We start from the raw sequence: 21,842 nt of genomic DNA on the forward strand, positions 1-21,842 counted from the left end.
AAGGTGTCTGAATACTTTCTGAAGGCACTGTATATCTGCTGTTTCCATTATCCATGTCTCAATGAATTTTTTTGCTACATTGCTTTTGTTGAACAAACCTGGGTCAATGGAAACTTGCTTAATGGCTTGAATCTAGGTTGTGCCTTTAGAAAAAGGAACAACTAAGGAAGAATTCTTCACTTCTTTCATTGACTTCTCAAACCCCAAACCATTTGGTCTTTTTGCATGCATTTCCGGAAGTCTTGTGATGTTGCATACTTAGAAGCTCTGTGGTTTGTGCATTTCAGTTGGTCATGACATGGGTGGCCCAATTTGCATACAGGGGGGTGGAAACTGTGGTTGGACAGCATTGGAGTATTGTCGCGTCAGTAAACCCAGAAAAGTCAACAGGCCTGTAAATATCATTATTTGGTCAACCACGTGCAGCCATTTTCTTCTAATCTTATTTTCTTGTTTCCATTCTCAGTAGATAAATTCAGGCAAGAAACATTATTAGTGAGACATTTTATCTTTCACACAAAATGTTCCTATTGGCTTGGCAATATTTACACATAAGTAGATGGTAATTTCCATTAAGAAAAATTGGTGGGACTTGCTTCAACTCTTTACAAGTATTTTTGTGTTAGTGGAAGAAGTTTAAGCAGTTAAATATAGTCAAAGTTAAATTTAATAAAATAATTGGTCTGATTACTTTGATACACTACCCTATCAACCTTATTACTTTGGATTGTGGGGCAGTTTGAGCACATATTTCATCACAAATAACAACACTTTGACTACTACACTTTCAGACAGTCTCCTGCTAGAGTACCACAGTATAGGCAAACTGTAATAGTAGAGTACAGAAAACAAGGAGGCATTGTTGAAGTTTCAAAGAAATTAATCAACTTTATCTCAAGAATTTATCCCTTACTTCAAACATATGTTAATTATTAATCAAATGATAAATCTGTTAAAAGATAGTTATTACTGGATAGATAAATAAATGGATAGATAAATAATGGGATGGAGGGTTGAAGAGATGAAAGGAGGTTAAGTTGGACTGATTGGTATGATAAAGGAATGAATGTATGGTTGAAGGTTAGGATGGTGTGTGTGTCTGTCTGTTTTTATCTACAAGGCATTGTTGGGAAAAGTGTTTAAGGTAATTGATTATTCATGTCAAAAGTCACAATATTTACTCATTGTCTCATGCTTAGAATGTGGTCTCCAATTGTTATCATTTGAAAGTTCCATGGAAGTTAGCAAAATTAGTTAGAAGTAGACCAAGATGTCATACCCTCAATTTTTTTTTGTCTAAGTTATGGGGAAATTGATCAAAGTAGCGGACTTGTGTCAAAAGCTACATTGTTTACAGTGAATATTGAAGTCATGATTTTAGAATGTTGAGGAAATGCCATGGAAGTGGATGGAGGACAAAAAGAAGCCCAAAAAGTTCAATAGTTTAAAAAGTATAAAATATTTATAAAGTCAAATATTGTAAGCAACTCAATGCAGACAAGTCCGCATGTTATAAAGTTTGAACGGCGTTTTCTAGCCAAAACGGTGTAAGAGGAGTAGCGTGCAGAATAATTATAAGAAGAAGATGAGTCGCAAGTCCCACCTAATTAATTAATATATATTTGGTTATCAGGGGAGTATTCATTACGCATATTCTGTTGCAAAATGTTTTGCATGCTGCAAAGTGTTTTGCAATAGAAACCGTTTCTCGACACAAACCATTTTGCAACGATAAAAGAGAGTGCATATTGGACAAATTCAGGTAGGTCTATTCCCGTTTCGCTCCGTTTGCCTCCATTAAGTTTTTAGACGGTAAACGGTTTCCATTGCAAGACGTAATGATTACACCCCAGTGTCCTCTGTTCCAGGGAAGGCTGAAAGTGAAACACACTGTCTACAGCAGGGGACCTTGCAGAGAGGTGAGAAAACAAGTGTGACAAAAACAAGTGGATGTGTGTGAGCATGAGTGTGTATGTCTACGTAGCCCAGACTGAGTAGTCTTATCCAGAGTAGGCCTAAATCTTTACAAGTAAATAAACTCTATTCGGAATGCCATAGTGACAAAAATATATTAATGTTTCTATGGGATGTTTCACACACTCCATATGTGCACTGATAGTATTCACTCACAAGATGATATATACATATTATACATACACTGACTCTCACAAACCCACATACATTTAGATACACTACATTCGCACAACACATACACGCATACTGACGCCACACACACACATATGCTGCTCTGTTCTTTATTTCACTCTTATTATTATCTATCCCGATGCCTAGTCACTTTACGCTGCCTTTATGTACATATCTACCTCAAAAACCTTGTACTTCTATACATTGATATGGTACTGATACTGGTACTCCCTGTTACCCCACTCTCTGAAGGTGTCTCCGGGAGAGTGGATTATGCAAAAAACTCATTTCCAATTCACACATGCGTATTAATACACACCTGTAGATGTGTAAGACAGGACAAATATAAGCACCCAACAAAATATTATTTTTATGATATAGCTTCATTCGTGTTTTTTTCTTCCTCTTGTGTTACTATATATTTTATAGTATATAAATATATTTTAAAAAATTGACTCAGCATAGTAGGAAAGGGCTCATAAGCAAGCATTTCACAGTAAGTCTACACACATTGTATTCCATGCATGTGACAAATAAAATTAGATTTGAACTTCCACTTCAACAACCAGACAAACACTATTCTCTCTGACAATCTTCTGTATCCATAGCACACAGAACAGCACACAACACATTGCATAAGGAAGGGGCGGACTGAGACCAAAAATCAGCCCTGGCATTTCTAACACCAGCCCATTTTTTTCCTTAGAGGCCCCAATTACAGTATTAGCCAGATAATGATAATTTACCTAAAAAGAAGAAATGAATTAGACAGGCCCTATGGGTTAACATTTGACCAGCTCATCTGGCATTTCGAGCAAATGGCAGATGACCAATCCGCCCATGGCATCAGGATTTAAAAAAAAAAATAAAAACCTGCCTGCGGGCACCACACCTAGATATTTACAGGCTCATAGATGATGTAGGTCAGGGGTGTGCTGCTGAATCAAGAGGGCAGGACAACAACGTAGTCTGATGCATCCACATCTAGACAAGAGAGGGATAGAGAAAGGACAAGTAGTGAGTGGGTATTTAAGGATGATAACGATCTGGACATCTGATAAAGGTCTGAAAAAAGTCAGTGACAGATGGAAGTGAAACTAACAGACAGTGTTACTTACTTTCATAATCAGGCACCTCGTCGATGACATTGGGGGCGGGAAGTTGTAGCAGTGTCTTCCGCTTGACTGAGTGGCGCAGATGCTGAGCCAATCCCTGCCCCCGACGCTTATAATGGCGGACCAGCTCCTTTAACGTCTTAAAGAATTTCTCCTCTACACCAGACGCTGTCTACACACAGACAGACAGACCATCAGAAACACATACAAACGTAAGCGCACACACACACACACACACACACACACAGGGTGTACCTGCAGGGTGTAGCTTCCAGTGTGGGTCTGGAGGATTCTGTAGGTATACACCACCTTCTTTTTACTGCAGAAACACAACACACAAATAGAGCAGCAGTCAAACGTTTGAACACCTACTCATTCAAGGGGTTTTCTTTATTTTTTGCTATTTTCTACATTGTAGAATAATGGTGAAGACAAACTATGAAATAACACATATGGAATCATATAGTAAACAAAAAAGTGCTAAACAAATCAAAATATATTTTATATTTGAGATTCTTCAAAGTAGCCACCCTTTGCCTTGATGTCAGCTTTGCACACTCTTGGCATTCTAACAACCAGCTTCATCTGGAATGCTTTTCCAACAGTCTTGAAGGAGTTCCCACATATGCTGAGCACTTGTTGGCTGCTTTTCCTTCACTCTGTGGTCCAACTCATCCCAAACCATCTCAATTGGTTTGAGATCGGGTGATTGATTGTGGAGGCCAGGTCATCTGATGCAGCACTCCATCGCTCTCTTTCTTGGTCAAATAGCCCTTACACAGCCTGGAGGTGTGTTGGGTCAATGTCCTGTTTGAAAAACAAATGATAGTCCCACTAAGTGCAAACCAGATGGGATGGCGTATCGCTGCAGAACGTGCCTTGAATTCTAAATAAATCACAGACAGTGTCACCAGCAAAGCACCTTCCTACTACATGCTTCATGGTGAGAACCACACATGCGGAGATCATCTGTTCAAGTACTATGCGTCTCAAAGACACGGTGGTTGGAACCAATAATCTCTAATTTTGTCACGCCCTGACCTTAGAGAGCCGTTTTATTTCTCTATTTGGTTAGGTCAGGGTGTGATTTGGGTGGGCATTCTATGTTTTCTATTTCTTTGTTTTTGGCAGCTATCGTTGTCTCTGATTGGGAATCATACTTAGGCAGCCCTTTTCCCACCTAATGTTGTGGGTAATTATTTATTTTCTGTGTGTGTTTGTGTGCGCCACGGTTGCATCACGTTCGGGTTTCTGTTTACCTGATTTTTTGTGTGAAAGTTTCACTTTATTAAAAGATGTGGAATTACATGCACGTTGCACCTTGGCTCATCTATGACAGGGAGTTTGAAGACAGTGAACGTGACAAATTTGGACTCATCAGACCAAAGGACAGATTTCCACCGATCTAATGTCCATTGCTCGTGTTTCTTGGCCCAAGCAAGTCTCTTCTTCTTATTGGTGTCCTTTAGTAGTGGTTTCTTTGCAGCAATTCGACCATGAAGGCCTGATTCACGTAGTCTCCTCTGAACAGTTGATGTTGAGATTGTCTGTTACTTGAACTCAGTGGACTGCAATTTCTGAGGCTGGTAAATCTAATGAACTTTTCCTCTGCAGCAGAAGTACCTCTGGGCCTTCCTTTCCTGTTGCGGTCCTCATTAGAGCCAGTTTCATCATAGCGCTTGATGGCTTTTGCGTAATGACTGACCATGTCTTAAAGTAATGATGGACTGTCATTTCTCTTTGCTTATTTTAGCTGTTCTTGCCATAATATGGACTTGGTGTAGCGATGTGCGCTGAGAGTCGGGAAGAAAGTACAGTGAGTGAATATTTAATAAAGAAACGGAACATAATACAAAACAAGAAACACTAACAGCATACAGACATGAAACAGAAACAACATCTGGGGAATGAACCAAAGGGAGTGACACAAATCGGGCAGGTAATTAAGGAGGTGATGGAGTCCAGGTGAGTGTCATTAGGTGCTGATGCACGTGACAGGTGTGCAAACAGCAGACTGGTGACCTAGAGTCCAGAGAGGGAGCACACGTGACACTTGGTATTTTACCAAATAGAGCTATCTTCTGTATACAAACTCTGACTTGTCATAACACAACTGATTGGCTCAAATGCACTAATTAGGAAAGAAATTCCATAAATTAACTTTTAATAAGGCACACCTGATAATTGAAATGCAATTCCAGCTGACTACCTCATGAAGCTGGCTGAGAGAATGCTAAGAGTGTGCAACGCTGTCATCAAGGCAAAGGGTGGCTACATTGAAGAATCTCAAATATAACATATTTTTTTATTTGTTTAACACTTTTTTGGTTAGTAGATGATTCCGTATTTGTTATTTCATAGTTCTGATGTCTTCACTATTATTCTACAATGTAGAAAATAGTACAAATATCAGGGCACCATCAGTACAGAGCTTGCTCAGGATTGGCAGTAGGCAGGTGTGAGTGCATCTGCACGCACAGTGAGGCAAAGACTTTTGGAGGATGGCCTGGTGTCAAGAAGGGCAGCAAAGAAGTCACTTCTCTCCAGGAAAAACATTTGGGACAGACTGATATTCTGCAAAAGGTACAGCGACTGGACTGCTGAAAAGTTATTTTCTCTGCTGAATCTCTGCTTATTTTCAATAACTGCAGTTGGTCAACTGCCTGTTCAGATGAAGAACAACAGATTTTTACCTTGTCCGCTCGGGATTTGAACTTGCAACCTTCCGGTTACTAGTCCAACACTCTAACCACTAGGCTACCCTGCCGCCCCTTTTCCAGCATGATGGACCACCTTGCCATAAGGCAAAAGTGATAACTAAGTGGCTCGGGGAACGAAACATATATACACTGCTCAAAAAATAAAGGGAACACTAAAATAACACATCCTAGATCTGAATGAATGAAATATTCTTATTAAATACTTTTTTCTTTACATAGTTGAATGTGCTGACAACAAAATCACACAAACATTATCAATGGAAATCAAATTTATCAACCCATGGAGGTCTGGATTTGGCTGATCCAACTTTGATGTAATGTCCTTAAAACAAGTCAAAATGAGGCTCAGTAGTGTGTGTGGCCTCCACGTGCCTGTATGACCTCCCTACAACGCCTGGGCATGCTCCTGATGAGGTGGCAGATGGTCTCCTGAGGGATCTCCTCCCAGACCTGGACTAAAGCATCCGCCAACTCCTGGACAGTCTGTGGTGCAACGTGGCGTTGGTGGATGGAGCGAGACATGATGTCCCAGATGTGCTGAATTGGATTCAGGTCTGGGGAATGGGCGGGCCAGCCCATAGCATCAATGCCTTCCTCTTGCAGGAACTGCTGACACCCTCCAGCCACATGGCCAACCGCACCAGGGCCAACCACACCAACATATGGTCTCACAAGGGGTCTGAGGATCTCATCTCGGTACCTAATGGCAGTCAGGCTACCTCTGGCGAGCACATGGAGGGCTGTGCGGCCCCCAAAAGAAATGCCACCCCACACCATGACTGACCCACCGCCAAACCGGTAATGCTGGAGGATGTTGCAGGCAGCAGAACGTTCTCCACGGCGTCTCCAGACTCTGTCACGTCTGTCACATGTGCTCAGTATGAACCTGCTTTCATCTGTGAAGAGCACAGGGCGCCAGTGGCGAATTTGCCAATCTTGGTGTTCTTTGGCAAATGCCAAACGTCCGGCACGGTGTTGGGCTGTAAGCACAACCCCCACCTGTGGACGTCGGGCCCTCATACCACCCTCATGGTCCTGCTGCTGGGTTGTTGCCCTCCTACGGCCTAATCCACATCTCCTGATGTACTGGCCTGTCTCCTGGTAGCGCCTCCATGCTCTGGACACTACGCTGACAGACACAGCAAACCTTCTTGCCACAGCTCGCATTGATGTCCCATCCTGGATGAGCTGCACTGAGCCACTTGTGTGGGTTGTAGACTCCGTCTCATGCTACCACTAGAGTGAAAGCACCGCGAGCATTCAAAAGTGACCAAAACATCAGCCAGGAAGAATAGGAACTGAGAAGTGGTCTGTGGTCACCACCTGCAGAACCACTCCTTTATTGGGGGTGTCTTGCTAATTGCCTATAATTTCCATTTCACAGAAGTGTGATTGACTTGGACTTACATTGTGTTGTTTAAGTGTTCCCTTTATTTTTTTGAGCAGTGTATTTTGGGTCCATGGCCAGGAAACTCCCCAGACCTTTGTCCCATTGAGAACTTGTGGTTAATCCTCAAGAGGCTGGTGGACAAACAAAAACCCACAAATTCTGACAAACTCCAAGCATTGATTATGCAAGAATGGGCTGCCATCAGCCAGGATGTGACTCAGATGTTAATTGACAGCATGCCAGTGCAGATTCCAGAGGTCTTGAAAAAGAAGGGTCAACACAAATGATTCAAATATTGACTCCTTGCATCAACTTCATGTAATTATCAATAAAAGCCTTTGAAACTTATGAAATGCTTGTAATTATACTTCAGTATTTCATAGTAACATCTGACAAAAATATCTAAAGATACTGAGGCAGCAGGCTTTGTGAAAATTAATATTTGTGTTATTCTCAAAACTTTTGGCCATGACTGTACATGGCCAAAAGTAGGTGGAAATCCCTTCAAATTTGACCCACACCCATTGCTGACAGGTGTACAAAATCGAGCACACAGCCATACAATCTCCAGAGACAAACACTGGCAGTAGATATATAGCAATAAAATCTGTACCATAGAATAAGAACAAGTTAGAGGAAAAACTAAAAGAACTGGAGGAACTTATTCAAGAAAGAAGATATTATAACAAAGCGAACTGGATGGAATATGGGGAAAAATGCACCAAATTATTTTTAAATCTTCAACATAGCAATACTCACACAAATAATTGACTGAAACGTGTTACAAATGACGGAGTCACCCATGTTCACCAAATTACATATTGAAAGAAGCAAAGTAAGCAAAGTACTTTAAGCATATGTTTTCCTTTCATCTCCACTAGCCAAAGTTAATTGTAAAGATTTTTTTTAATAATGTAAAATTAACAGCTATACAGAATGAATCATGTGAATGCCAAATTACAGTGGAGGAACTTCTTGATAAAATTAAAGTATTTAAGTCTGGGAAAAGTCTAAGGATGGATGGCATACCGGTTGAGGGCTACCAAACCTTTTCTGATGTACTCAGAGGACCATTATTAGCATGTTTTAACCATTCCTATAAAAATGGTATATTATTAGATACTCAACTAGGTCTGATTTCATTATTACTGAAACAGGACCCAAGTGGTAAATATAAAGATCCAGTCCATTTAAACAATTGGAGGCCCCTTACACTTCAATGTTGTGATGCAAAAAAATCTAGAAACATTTATAGTGCATAGAATTAAAAAGGTATAGTCGTATATTATTCATCCTAATCAGACAGGTTTTTTTACATGGACAATAAATTGGAGATAATATAAGACAAGTACTGGAAACAGTAGAACACTATGAAAAATCTGTGAAACATTGCCTGGTATTCATAGCTGACTTTAAAAAGGCTTTTGATAAAGTACGACTGGAATTTATATATGAATTCCTGGATAATTTCAATTTTGGAAAATCTCTTATACAATGGGTTAAAGTTATATATATAGTAACCCTAGGTGTAAAATAGTAAATAATGTATATTTCTCAGAAAGTATTAAACTGTCAAGAGGAGTAAAACAAGGTTGTCTACTATCGGCATATCTATTTATTATGACATCAAAATGTTATCTATTAAAATCAGATCCAATAATACTATCAAGGGCCTAGAAATCCAGTGCTTAAAAAAGGTGTTTTCTTTTAAATCCACAATTTGGATCCCTCCACAGCCTCATAGAGGATCTAAATACATTTGCTAACCTTTCTGGATACAATCAAATTATAATAAATGTACCATATTGCGTATTGGATCAATAAAAAAATCTAACTTTTACATTACCGTATAGTTTACCAATAAAATGGTCTGATGGTGAAATGCGCATACTCAGTGTTCATACCCCGAAAGAAAAAAATGCTCTCACTACAATACATTTTTATAGTAAGTTAGCAAAATAAATAAGATCTTGCTACCATGGAAAGGAAAATACCTGCCCATTTGTGGACAAATCACCATGATAACTCTTTAGTCATATCCCCGTTTACCTATTTGCTTATGGCCTTGCCTACACCTAGCAAACAGTTTTTTGAATTAAATGAGTAAAAAATATTCCATTTTATTTGGAATGGCAAGGCAGACAAAATTAAACGGGACTATTGATACCCATGTCACACTTGTAGCTAACAAAAAATATATGTAAATATATGCTCTATTGTAAATATATGTATCTATGTCTATGTAAATATATGTGTAACAGTATAAATTTTAAACCGTCCCCTCGCCCATACCCAGGAGCGAACCAGGGACATTCTGCACACATCAACAACAGTCACCCACGAAGCGTCGTTACCCATCGCTCCACAAAAGCCGCGGCCATTGCAGAGCAAGGGGAACTACTACTTCAAGGTCTCAGAGGAAGTGACGTCACCGATTGAAACGCTATTTAGCGCACCGCTAACTAAACTAGCCGTTTCACATCCGTTACATACGCTCTATTAAAAATGACAACCAACTAATTGCAGCATTACTGCAAAAATGGAAGAGGCAAGTGGAAGGGGGAGAAAGTAAGGCAGTTGTCTGTCTGCCCTACATTAAAGAGCAAAATTGGTTAAAGAAATTTGTGATAAATAAAAAAGTATACCAGCTTATACCACTAAAAACAAACAAAAGATAACTATTGTAATATATACTGTATCCGTAAAATGTATATAGTATATATAAGCTGGAAGTAGAAGCTTAGTGTTGTTGTCCACTAGTTTACTCCAATTAGGGGAGTGGTGGCAGGGTTAGGGGAAAATAATATAGGACTTTTTTTTCTTAAAAAAAAATAATATTTTAATATATTTACAGAAAAAATATATGGGAGATTGGAAATGATGGAGACAATTACAATTACATACATTGTGGAAGCCACAATCTATATGTAACAAAATAAAATAATAAAAAATAGAATGACTTTCAACATGGCACCGTTATAGGATGCCACCTTTCCAACAAGTCAGTTCATCAAATTTCTGCCCTGCTTGAGCTGCCTGGTCAACTGTAAGTGCTGTTATTGTGAAGCTGTTATTGCCTCTGGAAGCAACGTCAGCACAATAACTGTTCATTGGGAGTTTCATGAAATGGGTTTCCTGGCCAATCAGCCACACACAAGCCTAAGATCCCCATGATCAATGCGAAGCGTCGGCTGGAGTGGTGTAAAGCTCACCGCCATTGGGATCTGGAGCAGTGGAAACGCATTCTCTGGAGTGATGAATCACGCTTCACCATCTGGCAGTCCGGTGGATGAATCTTGGTTTGGCAGATGCCAGGAGAACATTACCTGCCCGAATCCATAGTGCCAACTATAAAGTTTGATGGAGGAAGAATAATGGTCTGTGGCTGTTTTTCATGGTTTAGGGTAGGCCCCTTAGTTCCAGTGCAGTGAAATCTTAATGCTACAGAATACAATGACCTTCTAGACAATTCTGTGCTTCCAACTCTGTGGCAACAGTTTGGGAAAGGTTCTTTCCTGTTTCAGCATGACAATGCACCCATGCACAAAGTGAGGTCCATACAGAAATGGTTTGTTGAGATCGATGTGGAAGAACTTGACTGACCTGCACAGATCTCTGACCTCAACTCCATTGAACACCTTTGGGATGAATTGGAATGCTGACTGTGAGACAGGCCTAAACACCCAACATTAGTGCCCAACTTCACTAATGCTCTTCTGGATGAATGGAAGCAAGTCCCTGCAGCAATGTTTCAACATCTAGTGGAAAGCCTTCCAAGAAGAGTGGACGCTGTTATAGCAGCAAAGGGGGGAACAACTCCATATTAATGTCCATGTTTGACGAGCAGGTGTCCACATACAATTAGCCATGGAGGGTAGGGGGCTGTACTGATCATCAAGTGTGTAATGTGTAAGGTTAATTGTTACCCTTCTTCCTCACTCATTTTTTTTATAGATGTCACAGGGGTTCCTGGCTTTCTCCAATGAGTACTAACTAGTGTTCCCTAAAGCACCAAACCACCCTGCAATATTAAAACTAGGATGGATTCTATAAAGCATTTATAAAATGCTTGGATGATGGATTGATGTACATTAAACGTCCTACATTTCTGTAAAAAGAACAAGGAGTGTAATACTCACTAGACACACAGACACATGGCTCCTTGGATTGTTTCGCTGTCTCTGATGAGGTAGGCTCCATCCTTCCCCTTCTTCCCCAGCAGATCCTCACAGTCCAGTTTACTGATTGCCCCGTGGTACATCAATGGAGGCGATTCCATTGTAACTATCCCAACAGCGGGGCAACGGGGTCAACACCCTCCCTCTCTACCGCTCTTCCTGTATCAGTCCAGGCCTGGTCCTCCCACTCTCCTCAGTCAGTCCTCACCTCTTCTTTTGATACTCTTCCCTGCTTCTTCACTCCACTCTTCTCTTTCTCGTCTGTCCTCTCCTCTCCCTGTGTTCTCTGTCTCCTCACCACAGAGAGAAGCTAGCAGAGGTAGCGTTGGTAAAGTTACTCTCTGATAATCAATCAACCAATCTCTCCATAATCTGCAGTGAGAGCAGAGACAGACACAGACAGAGAACACTCTTCAAAGGTTCAATATCTCACAGACCCTCTTTCAAACACGCCTCTGCGGCCGCACGATCACAGGAAGTGTGTGTGAGAGAGAGAGAGAGAGAGAGAGAGAGAGAGAGAGAGAGAGAAAAAAAGGGCAACCAGTGAAGAACAAACACCATTGTGAATACAACCATATTTATGTTTATTTATTTTCCCTTTTGTACTTTAACTATTTGCACATAATATGACATTTGAAATGTCTTTATTGTTTTGGAAATGTTTACTGTTAATTTTGATTGTTTATTCCACTTTTGTTTATTATTTACTTCACTTGCTTTGGCAATGTTAACATATGTTTACAATGCCAATAAAGCCCCTTGAATTGAATTCAAAACTGAATTGAGAAAGAGAGAGACATACCCTAACCCTCTTCCTCACCTTAACTTAATTATTCTAACCTGTTATGTTAATTCTCCTAACCTACCACCAGGTTAGATAATCAGTGTTGCTGCTAGTCACTCTCGAAATAACTCAGTTGCTGGACAGTAGCTCATACTTCGTTTTCCAATGTTTACAGACTGATTAACCTACTTCTATTCAACCAGAGTCAGAATGCCCCGTAACCAGTGTTGGGGGTAACACGTTACTTTTATGAGTAACAGAGTAATGTAACAAGTAACATTATTACAGTTACTTTTTCAAACAACTTGTGCGGAAAAGGATACTGATAGCCGAAAAGTTCAACTGGCACAATCATCAGGTTGTGTGTGTGTGTGTGTGTGTGTGTGTGTGTGTGTGTGTGTGTGTGTGTGTGTGTGTGTGTGTGTGTGTGTGTGTGTGTGTGTGTGTGTGTGTGTGTGTTTGTGTTTACAAAAAATAACTGTAACCAATTGCATTACCAGCAAAAATATTGTAATCAGATTACATATACTTTCTGTTTTCTCAATGACATTCAATTTTGTATTAAAATAAGTGCAAGTTTATGTTTATTCCACCTGAGCTAGTCTGACCACAAGTCAGAGAGCACTATATGATGACACCCCAAATGTGTTTGATGGATCCTTTGGTTAATTGGTTAATCCAAAAGTTATATGACTGATTCCAATTTTGTGCAGGTAAAGGTGTGTGTGTGTTGGGGGGGATTCATAAACATGCGCTGAATACAACAGGTGAAACACTTACTTACAAGCCCTTAACCAAAGATGCAATTTTAAGAAAAAGACACCCCCCCCAAAAAAAAAGTAAAAAATAATTCAAGAGCAGCAGTAAAATAACAATAGTGAGACTATATACAGGGGGTACTGGTACAGAGTCAATGTGCACGGGCACCGGTTAGTCGGGGTAATTGGGGTAATATGTACATGTAGGTAGAGTTATTAAAATGACTATGCATAGATAATAAACAGAGTAGCAGCAGCGTAAAAGAGGGGGGTGTGCAAATAGTCTGGGTAGCCATTTGATTAGATGTTCAGGAGTCTAATGGCTTGGGGGTAGAAGCTGTTGAGAAGCCTCTTGGATCTAGACTTGGCGCTCCGGTACCACTTGCCATACGATAGCAGAGAGAATGAATCAATCAATCAAATTAATTTATAAAGCCCTTTATACATCTGCCAATGTCACAAAGTGCTATACAGAAACCCAGCCTAAAACCCCAAACTGTCACATGGGATTACGCTGGAGAGACGAAGCAGGTACGGGGAGTCAAACATTTAGTATAGAACGGACATGGAACGAGACAGGAACAGCATCAGCAAACGAGTAACACAGAAAAAACAAACAATTAATCCAGCAGCAGGGAACAGAGCAGGGGAACTGACAAATATAGGGGTGGTAATAAACAGGTGATGAGTGAGTCCAGGGGAGTTCAATACCGCTGATGCGTGTGACGAGGGAAGGCAGGTGTGCATAATAGATGGCAGGAGTGCGTGATGCAGGGCAGCCTGGCGCCCTCTAGCGTCAGGTGCGGGAAGAGCGGGAGCAGACGTGACAGTACCCCCCCTCTAGGGGCGCCACCCGGCATCCCACCTGGGCGAACCGGCCGAGACATGGGCGCTGGGCAAGCCGGTTGGGGCATAGAAGCCCAACGAACCGGCAGGAGCGTGGGAGCCTGGCGAGCCGACTCAGGCATGGAGGCAAGACGCTTGTCGATCCCGCTGCAGAGAGGGAGCCCAAAGATCCGGTGGAGTGTGACGTGGGATGGAAACCTGACGAGGAAGGCAGGTGTGCGTAATAGATGGCAGGAGTGAGTGATGCAGGGCAGCCTGGCGCCCTGAGCCGCCGGGGGGGGGGGGCTTTTCCCCCCCAAGGGGCACCACCCGGCGTCCCACGTGGGTGAACTCGCCGAGACATGGGCGCTGGGCAAGCCGGTTGGGGCGTGGAAGACCAACGAACTGGCAGGAGCCCTCAAGCGCCAGGGGGGGAAGAGCGGGAGCAGACGTGACACGAACAGCAAGCAATGCAGATGTAGAAGCACAGTGGCCAGGAAGAACTCCCTAGAAAGGAAGGAATCTAGGAAGACAACTAGAGAGAAACCAGTCTCTGAAAGGTGGCAAGTCCTCTTCTGGCTGTGCCGGGTGGAGATTGTAACAGTGCATGGCCAAGATGTTCAAACGTTCATAGATGACCAGCAGGATAAAATAATATAATCACAGTGGTTGTAGAGTGTGCAACAGGTCAGCACTTCAGGAGTAAATGTCAGTTGGCTATTCAAAGCCGAGCATTCAGAGTTCAAGACAGCAGGTTCCGTAGAGAGAGGGTTGAAAACAGTAGGTCCGCGACAGGGTAACACGTCCGGTGAATAGGTCAGGGTTCCATAGCCACAGACAGAACAGTTGAAACTGGAGGAGCAGCACGACCGGGTGGGAGAGAGAGAGAATTAGAAGGAGCATACTGAAATTCACACAGGACACCGGATAAGACAGGAGAAATACTCCAGATATAACAGACTGACACTAGCCCCCCGACACACAAACAATTGGTGCATAAATACTGGTGGCTGAGACAGGAGAGGTCGGGAGACACTGTGGCCCCTTCCGACGATACCCCGGACAGGGCCAACCAGGCAGGATATAACCCCACCCAATTTGTCAAAGCACAGCCACCACACCACTAGAGGGATATCTTCAAACCACCAATTTACTACCCTGAGACAAGGCTGAGCATAGCCCTTGAAGATCTTCCCCACGGCACGAACCTGAGGGGGCGCCAACACAGTCAGGAAGATCACGTCAGTGACTCAACCCATTCAAGTGACGCCTTCACACGTCTGGGCCAGACTACACTCAATTATAGGACCTACTGAAGAGATGAGTCTTCAATAAAGACTTAAAGGTTGAGACCGAGTCTGTGTCTCTCACATGGATAGGCAAACCATTCCATAAAAATGGAGCTCTATGGGAGAAAGCCCTGCCTCCAGCTGTTTGCTTAGAAATTCTAGGGACAGTAAGGAGGCCTGCGTCTTGTGACCATAGCGTACTTGTAGGTATGTATGGCAGGACCAAATCGGAGAGAGAGGGAAAAGCAAGCCCATGTTATTCTTTATAGGTTAGCAGTAAAACCTTGATATCAGCCCTAGCCTTAACAGGAAGCCAGTGTAGGGAGGCTAGGACATATGCAGAGCCTTGGTCTGACGCCATTAAAAGGCAATTTACCACCTTCATGAGTGCAGTCTCAGTGCTATTATGGGGTCTAAAACCAGAATGAAGTGTTTCATATACATTGTTTGTCTTCAGGAAGGCAGTGAGTTGCTGCGCAACAGCTTTTTCTAACAGTTATGAGAGGAATGGGAGATTCAACATAGGCCGATAGTATTTTTATATTTTCTGTGTCAAGGTTTGGCTTTTTCAAGAGAGGCTTTATTACTACCACTTTTAGTGAGTTTGGTTCACAGCCGGTGGATAGAGAGCCGTTTATTATGTTCAACATAGGAGGACCAAACATAGGAAGCAGCTCTTTCAGTAGTTTAGTTGGAATAAGGTCCATTATGCAGCTTGAAGGTTTAGAGGCGATGACTATTTTCATCAATGTGTCAAGAGATATAGTATAAAAAACTTGAGTGTCTCCCTTGATCCTAGATGCTGGCAGTGTTATGCAGACTCAAGACAACCAAGCTTTGGAAAAATATGCAGATTTAAAGAGGATTCCATCATTTGCTTTCTAATGATCATAATCTTTTCTTCAGAGGTACATGAATTAATCACTGCTGAAGTGAAAGCCATCCTCTCTTGGGGAATGCTGCTTTTTAGTTAGCTTTGCGACAGTATCAAAAATATATTTCCGATTTTTCTTATTCTCCTCAATTAAGCTGGAAAAATAGGATGATCGAACAGCAGGCTCTTCGATACTGCATGGTACTGTCTTTCCAAGCTAGTCGGAAGACTTCCAGTTTGGTGTAGCGCCATTTCCGTTTCAATTATCTGGAAGCTTGCTTCAGGGCTTGAGTATTTTCTGTATACCAGGGAGCTAGTTTCTTATGACAAATGTTTTTTGTTTTTAGGGGTGCGACTGCATCTAGGGTATTACGCAAGGTCACATTTATTTCCCCAGTTAGGTGGTTAACCGATTTTTGTACTCTGACATCCTTGGGTAGGTGGAGGGAGTCTGGAAGGGCATCAACAGTAGGAATCTTTGGGTTATCCGAGAATTTATAGCCCAGCTTTTGATGATCCTTGGTTGGGGTCTAAGCAGATTGTTTGTTGCGATTGCAAACGTAATAAAATGGTGGTCCAATAGTCCAGGATCATAAGGAAAAACATTAAGATCCACAATATTTGTTCCACGAGACAAAACTAGGTCCAGAGTATGAGTGTGGCAGTGTCTAGGTCCGGAGACATATTGGACAAAACCAACTGAGTCGATGATGGCTCCGAAAGCCTTTTGGAGTGGGTTTGTGGACTTTTCCATGTGAATATTAAAGTCACCGAAAATTTGAATTTTATCCGTCATGACTTCAACGTGCGTTGAAGATGTCGTTCCCATAGCAACGATTAAAACATTTCCTAACCAGAAACCGTGGATTGATGGCAGCATTTGCGTGAAACTGAAAGCGCGAACCACTGCTTTTAATCAGGGCAATGTGTCTGGTAACATGACCGAGTACAAAGAGTGCAGCTATTCCCTCCGCAAGGCTATCAAACAAGCTAAGCGTCAGTATAGAGACAAAGTAGAATCTCAATTCAACGGCTCAGACACAAGAGGCATGTGGCAGGGTCTACAGTCAATCACGGACTACAGGAAGAAATCCAGCCCAGTCACGGACCAGGATGTCTTGCTCCCAGGCAGACTAAATAACTTTTTTGCCCGCTTTGAGGACAATACAGTGCCACTGACACGGCCTGCAACGGAAACATGCGGTCTCTCCTTCACTGCAGCCGAGGTGAGTAAAACATTTAAACGTGTTAACCCTCGCAAGGCTGCAGGCCCAGACGGCATCCCCAGCCACGCCCTCAGAGCATGCGCAGACCAGCTGGCTGGTGTGTTTACGGACATATTCAATCAATCCCTATACCAGTCTGCTGTTCCCACATGCTTCAAGAGGGCCACCATTGTTCCCGTTCCCAAGAAAGCTAAGGTAACTGAGCTAAACGACTACCGCCCCGTAGCACTCACTTCCGTCATCATGAAGTGCTTTGAGAGGCTAGTCAAGGACCATATCACATCCACCCTACCTGACACCCTAGACCCACTCCAATTTGCTTACCGCCCAAATAGGTCCACAGACGATGCAATCTCAACCACACTGCACACTGCCCTAACCCATCTGGACAAGAGGAATACCTATGTGAGAATTCTGTTCATCGACTACAGCTCGGCATTCAACACCATAGTACCCTCCAAGCTCGTCATCAAGCTCAAGACCCTGGGTCTCGACCCCGCCCTGTGCAACTGGGTACTGGACTTCCTAACGGGCCGCCCCCAGGTGGTGAGGGTAGGTAACAACATCTCCTCCCCGCTGATCCTCAACACTGGAGCCCCACAAGGGTGCGTTCTGAGCCCTCTCCTGTACTCCCTGTTCACCCACGACTGCGTGGCCACGCACGCCTCCAACTCAATCATCAAGTTTGTGGACGACACAACAGTGGTAGGCTTGATTACCAACAACGACGAGACGGCCTACAGGGAGGAGGTGAGGGCCCTCGGAGTGTGGTGTCAGGAAAATAACCTCACACTCAACGTCAACAAAACTAAGGAGATGATTGTGGACTTCAGGAAACAGCAGAGGGAACACCCCCCTATCCACATCGATGGAACAGCAGTGGAGAGAGTAGCAAGTTTTAAGTTCCTCGGCATACACATCACAGACAAACTGAATTGGTCCAGCAAAAGGTGGCGCTACAAAGTATTAACTTAAGGGGGCTGAATAATTTTGCACGCCCAATTTTTCAGTTTTCGATTTGTTAAAAAAGTTTGAAATATCCAATAAATGTCGTTCCACTTCATGATTGTGTCCCACTTGTTGTTGATTCTTCACAAAAAAATACAGTTTTATATCTTTATGTTTGAAGCCTGAAATGTGGCAAAAGGTCGCAAAGTTCAAGGGGGCCGAATACTTTCGCAAGGCACTGTATCTTCAACCACCAACTTAATATCCTAAGACAAGGCCGAATATAGCCCACAAAGATCTCCCTCAGGGCACGAACCTGAGGGGGGGCGCCAACATGGACAGGGAGATCACATCAGGGACTCAACTCATTCAAGTGACGCACCCCTCCTAGGAACGGCATGGAAGAGGACCAGTAAGACAGTGACTTAGCCCCCGTAACAGGGTTAGAGGCAGTGAATTCCAGTGGAGAGAGAACCCTATTACGGGGCCTGAGTCACTGAATTACTGGTCCTCTTCCATGCCTTCCCTCGGAGGGGTGCGTCACTTGAGTGGGTTGAGTCACTGACGTGATCTTCCTGTCTGGGTTGCCTCCCCCTCTTGGGTTGTGTCGTGGCGGAGATCTTTGTGGGCTATACTCGGCCTTGTCTCAGGATGGTAAATTGGTGGTTGAAGATATCCCTCTATTGGTGAGGGGGCTGTGCTTTTGCAAAGTGGGTGGGTTTATATCCTGCCTGTCTGGCCCTGTCCGGGGGTATCATTGGATGGGGCCACAGTGTCTCCTGACCCCTCCTGTCTCAGCCTCCAGTATTTATTCTGTTGGGGGGCTAGGGTCAGTCTGTTGTATCTGGAGTATTTCTCCTGTCTTATCCGGTGTCCTGTGTGAATTTAAGTATGCTCTCTCTAATTCTCTCTTTCTTTCTTTCTCTCTCTCGGAGGACCTGAGCCCTAGGGCCATGCCTCAGGACTACCTGGCATGATGACTCCTTGTTGTCCCCAGTCCACCTGGCCATGCTGCTGCTCCAGTTTCAACTGTTCTGCCTGTGGCTATGGAATCCTGACCTGTTCACTGTGATTACTATTATTTGACCATGCTGGTCATCTATGAACATTTGAACATCTTGGTCATGTTCTGTTATAATCTCCACCCGGCACAGGCAGAAGAGGACTGGCCACCCCTCAAAGCCTGGTTCCTCTCTAGGTTTCTTCCTAGTTGCTGGCCTTTCTAGGGAGTCTTTCCTAGCCACTGTGCTTCTACACCTGCATTGCTAGCTGTTTGGGGTTTTAGGCTGGGTTTCTGTACAGCACTTTGATATATCAGCTGATGTAAGAAGGGCTTTATAAATACATTTGAAATACAGTTGAATAAAACGCTCATCGTAAATAAGGATATTTAGCACGCCAACAACCACTCATTCGGATTTAAAATCACATTTAATTTTCTCACAAATAGTTTAATATTTAATCATATACGTTTTACAACATTTAGATGTAAACCTGACAACTGGAACGTATACATTTTTTAGAGTTACTGATTTTGACATGATTGTTTTTAAGTAGTTCCCACCATTTTCTCACATTATTTAGGTTAGAATTATTGTTTCAATGTCTAACCTTTTGATGTTACAGTATTGCAAAATCTCTCTCTGTGGTAATAACATTTTTAACTTCCATTTCTGCAGAGTGGGAGAGAGAGTTCCTGCAAGGTATTTACGACTCTGTTGTTAAGTCATAAAACTCTGGTGGGAGGGAGGGTCTGTCTATCTGTCAGCTCTGTGCGGAGCTGATCTGGCGCCCATGATCCTCATCCAAGAGGGAAAGTCATGACAATACAATACCCCATAATGACAAAGCGAAAATAGTTTTTTTGAAAATGTTGCAAGCATGGGTTAGACCACTGAGCTACAGCCTAGTCTTCAAATCTGAGACCAGCACCACCTTGGTCTTCCCATTCACCACAGGACTGGATCAGCCCACTGAGATTATTATTTCAAAAATGACATTAGAAAATGTTGTACATATATAATATAATCATGTTGATAGATCATATCATGTTGTTATGTAGTGCAGAGATGGGCAACTTTGATGGAGGTGGGGGCCAACAAAAATCAGAACTGATCATGATGGGCTGCAGTGGCTCGCAGGTCTGCGTACCCACATCCACCCATGCAATCAGAGCTGGATCTTTCGGGGGTCCTAACTTTATAACTAATTTCCTGCAACTCTACAAATTTTGCCATAGGGTGGAGAGAAGTGTTTGTAGTTTTTAAAACGATATCTGAGTGAGAGTGACTAACAAAATCAATGGGGGCCACCCGGTCGGTATTTTGACCATGATTACTACAAGTTTAGATAGCTAGCCACTGTACTAATTTACTAATCTAAAAATATTTAGCTGACATGGGCTAATTGAGTTACTGTAAGTGACTGACATAACAAGAGAAAAGCTGCTGATGCAAAACCACATAAAAAATGTCACCTTGTGTATTGCACTGTTCTAACTCTCAACAGCAAGTTGAGACCCCAACTGAGTCCCCCCCCCCAAATAAATGGAAATGGAATCACGGCCTACAAAAGGGGTGGGTGATGTTATAGGGTGAACTACAACACACAAACACACCGTTTGTTTGAGTGGTTATCTCATGCTCTAGTTCCCCAGAGAGGTTAATATTCTGAGAGGTTTAATCTCTGATTACCTAATCACCTAATGATACTAATCACTGACTAACTAACCATAGAACATCCACTGAGGTTAGAGGTTAGCCTCGCTATGACCTGCTGGATAACTCTCTGACCTGTGTGTGTGTGTATCCGTGTCTCTGACCAGGGCTGACCAGATGGTAAGATCTTGAAGGAAGGCCGGTAGGCCCATAGACCAACCACTTAGCCAGTCTATGGTAAGTAAGCATTTAAATGTTAGTCTACAGCTTCTGTTTACGAAGCATGTGACAAATGCATTTGATTCGACACACACAGTCGCCTACAATCTCTCTGTCTACAGTGTTATCCAGTCATAGCCAGATGACAGAGTGGCCTCAGCCTGGCTCTTCACCAGGGTTATCTTAATCCAGAAGGTAAACAGAATGACCTGGTAGTGGCCTCAGCCTGGCTCTTCACCTAGAGAATGATCAGGACCTGACTCTTCAACTGGAGAATAATCAGGACCTGGCTCCCCACCTGGAGAATGATCAGGACCTGGCTCCCCACCTAGAGAATGATCAGGACCTGACTCTTCACCTAGAGAATGATCAGGACCTGGCTCCCCACCTGGATAATGATCAGGACCTGACAATTCAACTGGAAAATGATCTGGTCCTGGCTCCCCACCTGGAGAATGATCAGGACCTGACTCTTCACCTAGAGAATGATCAGGACTTGGCTCCCCACCTGGATAATGATCAGGACCTGACAATTCAACTGGAGAATGATCAGGATCTGACCCTTCACCTGGAAAATGATCTGGTCCTAGCTCCTCACCTGGAGAATGATCAGGACCTGGCTCCCCACCTGGAGAATCAAGGTCCTCAGGAGAGTAGCTCTTCAGGAGGAATGCTGGCTGACCCTGCCCTAAACTTGGTGGTCTAAGACTCCAT

The 21,842-nt window shown here is 42.9% G+C and overlaps 1 protein-coding gene across 1 annotated transcript; it reads right to left on the reverse strand.

Moving 5' to 3' along the window:
- Positions 1–2,053: 2,053 nt before the first annotated feature.
- On the reverse strand, positions 2,054–11,954 carry LOC135523189 (SH2 domain-containing protein 1B-like). The gene is made up of 4 exons (XM_064949910.1): positions 11,510–11,954; positions 3,516–3,579; positions 3,264–3,432; positions 2,054–3,129 (listed from the first exon to the last, which is right to left on the reverse strand). The coding sequence occupies exons 1-4, from the start codon at positions 11,647–11,649 to the stop codon at positions 3,089–3,091; spliced, it is 414 nt and encodes a 137-aa protein (XP_064805982.1). The 5' UTR covers positions 11,650–11,954; the 3' UTR covers positions 2,054–3,088.
- Between the last annotated feature and the right edge of the window lie 9,888 nt (positions 11,955–21,842).

This window comes from Oncorhynchus masou, chromosome 30 (assembly GCF_036934945.1).
Source record: "Oncorhynchus masou masou isolate Uvic2021 chromosome 30, UVic_Omas_1.1, whole genome shotgun sequence".
NCBI classification, from domain to species: Eukaryota; Metazoa; Chordata; class Actinopteri; order Salmoniformes; family Salmonidae; genus Oncorhynchus; species Oncorhynchus masou.

Coding starts and splice junctions, on each gene's coding strand:
- LOC135523189 (XM_064949910.1), bottom strand. CDS start 11,649: ATGGAATCGCCTCCATTGATGTACCACGGGGCAATCAGTAAACTGGAC. Junction 3,580..11,509: donor GCCATGTGTCTGTGTGTCTA/GTGAGTATTACA, acceptor GTGTTTCTGCAG/TAAAAAGAAGGTGGTGTATA. Junction 3,130..3,263: donor CGAGGTGCCTGATTATGAAA/GTAAGTAACACT, acceptor TCTCTTGTCTAG/ATGTGGATGCATCAGACTAC.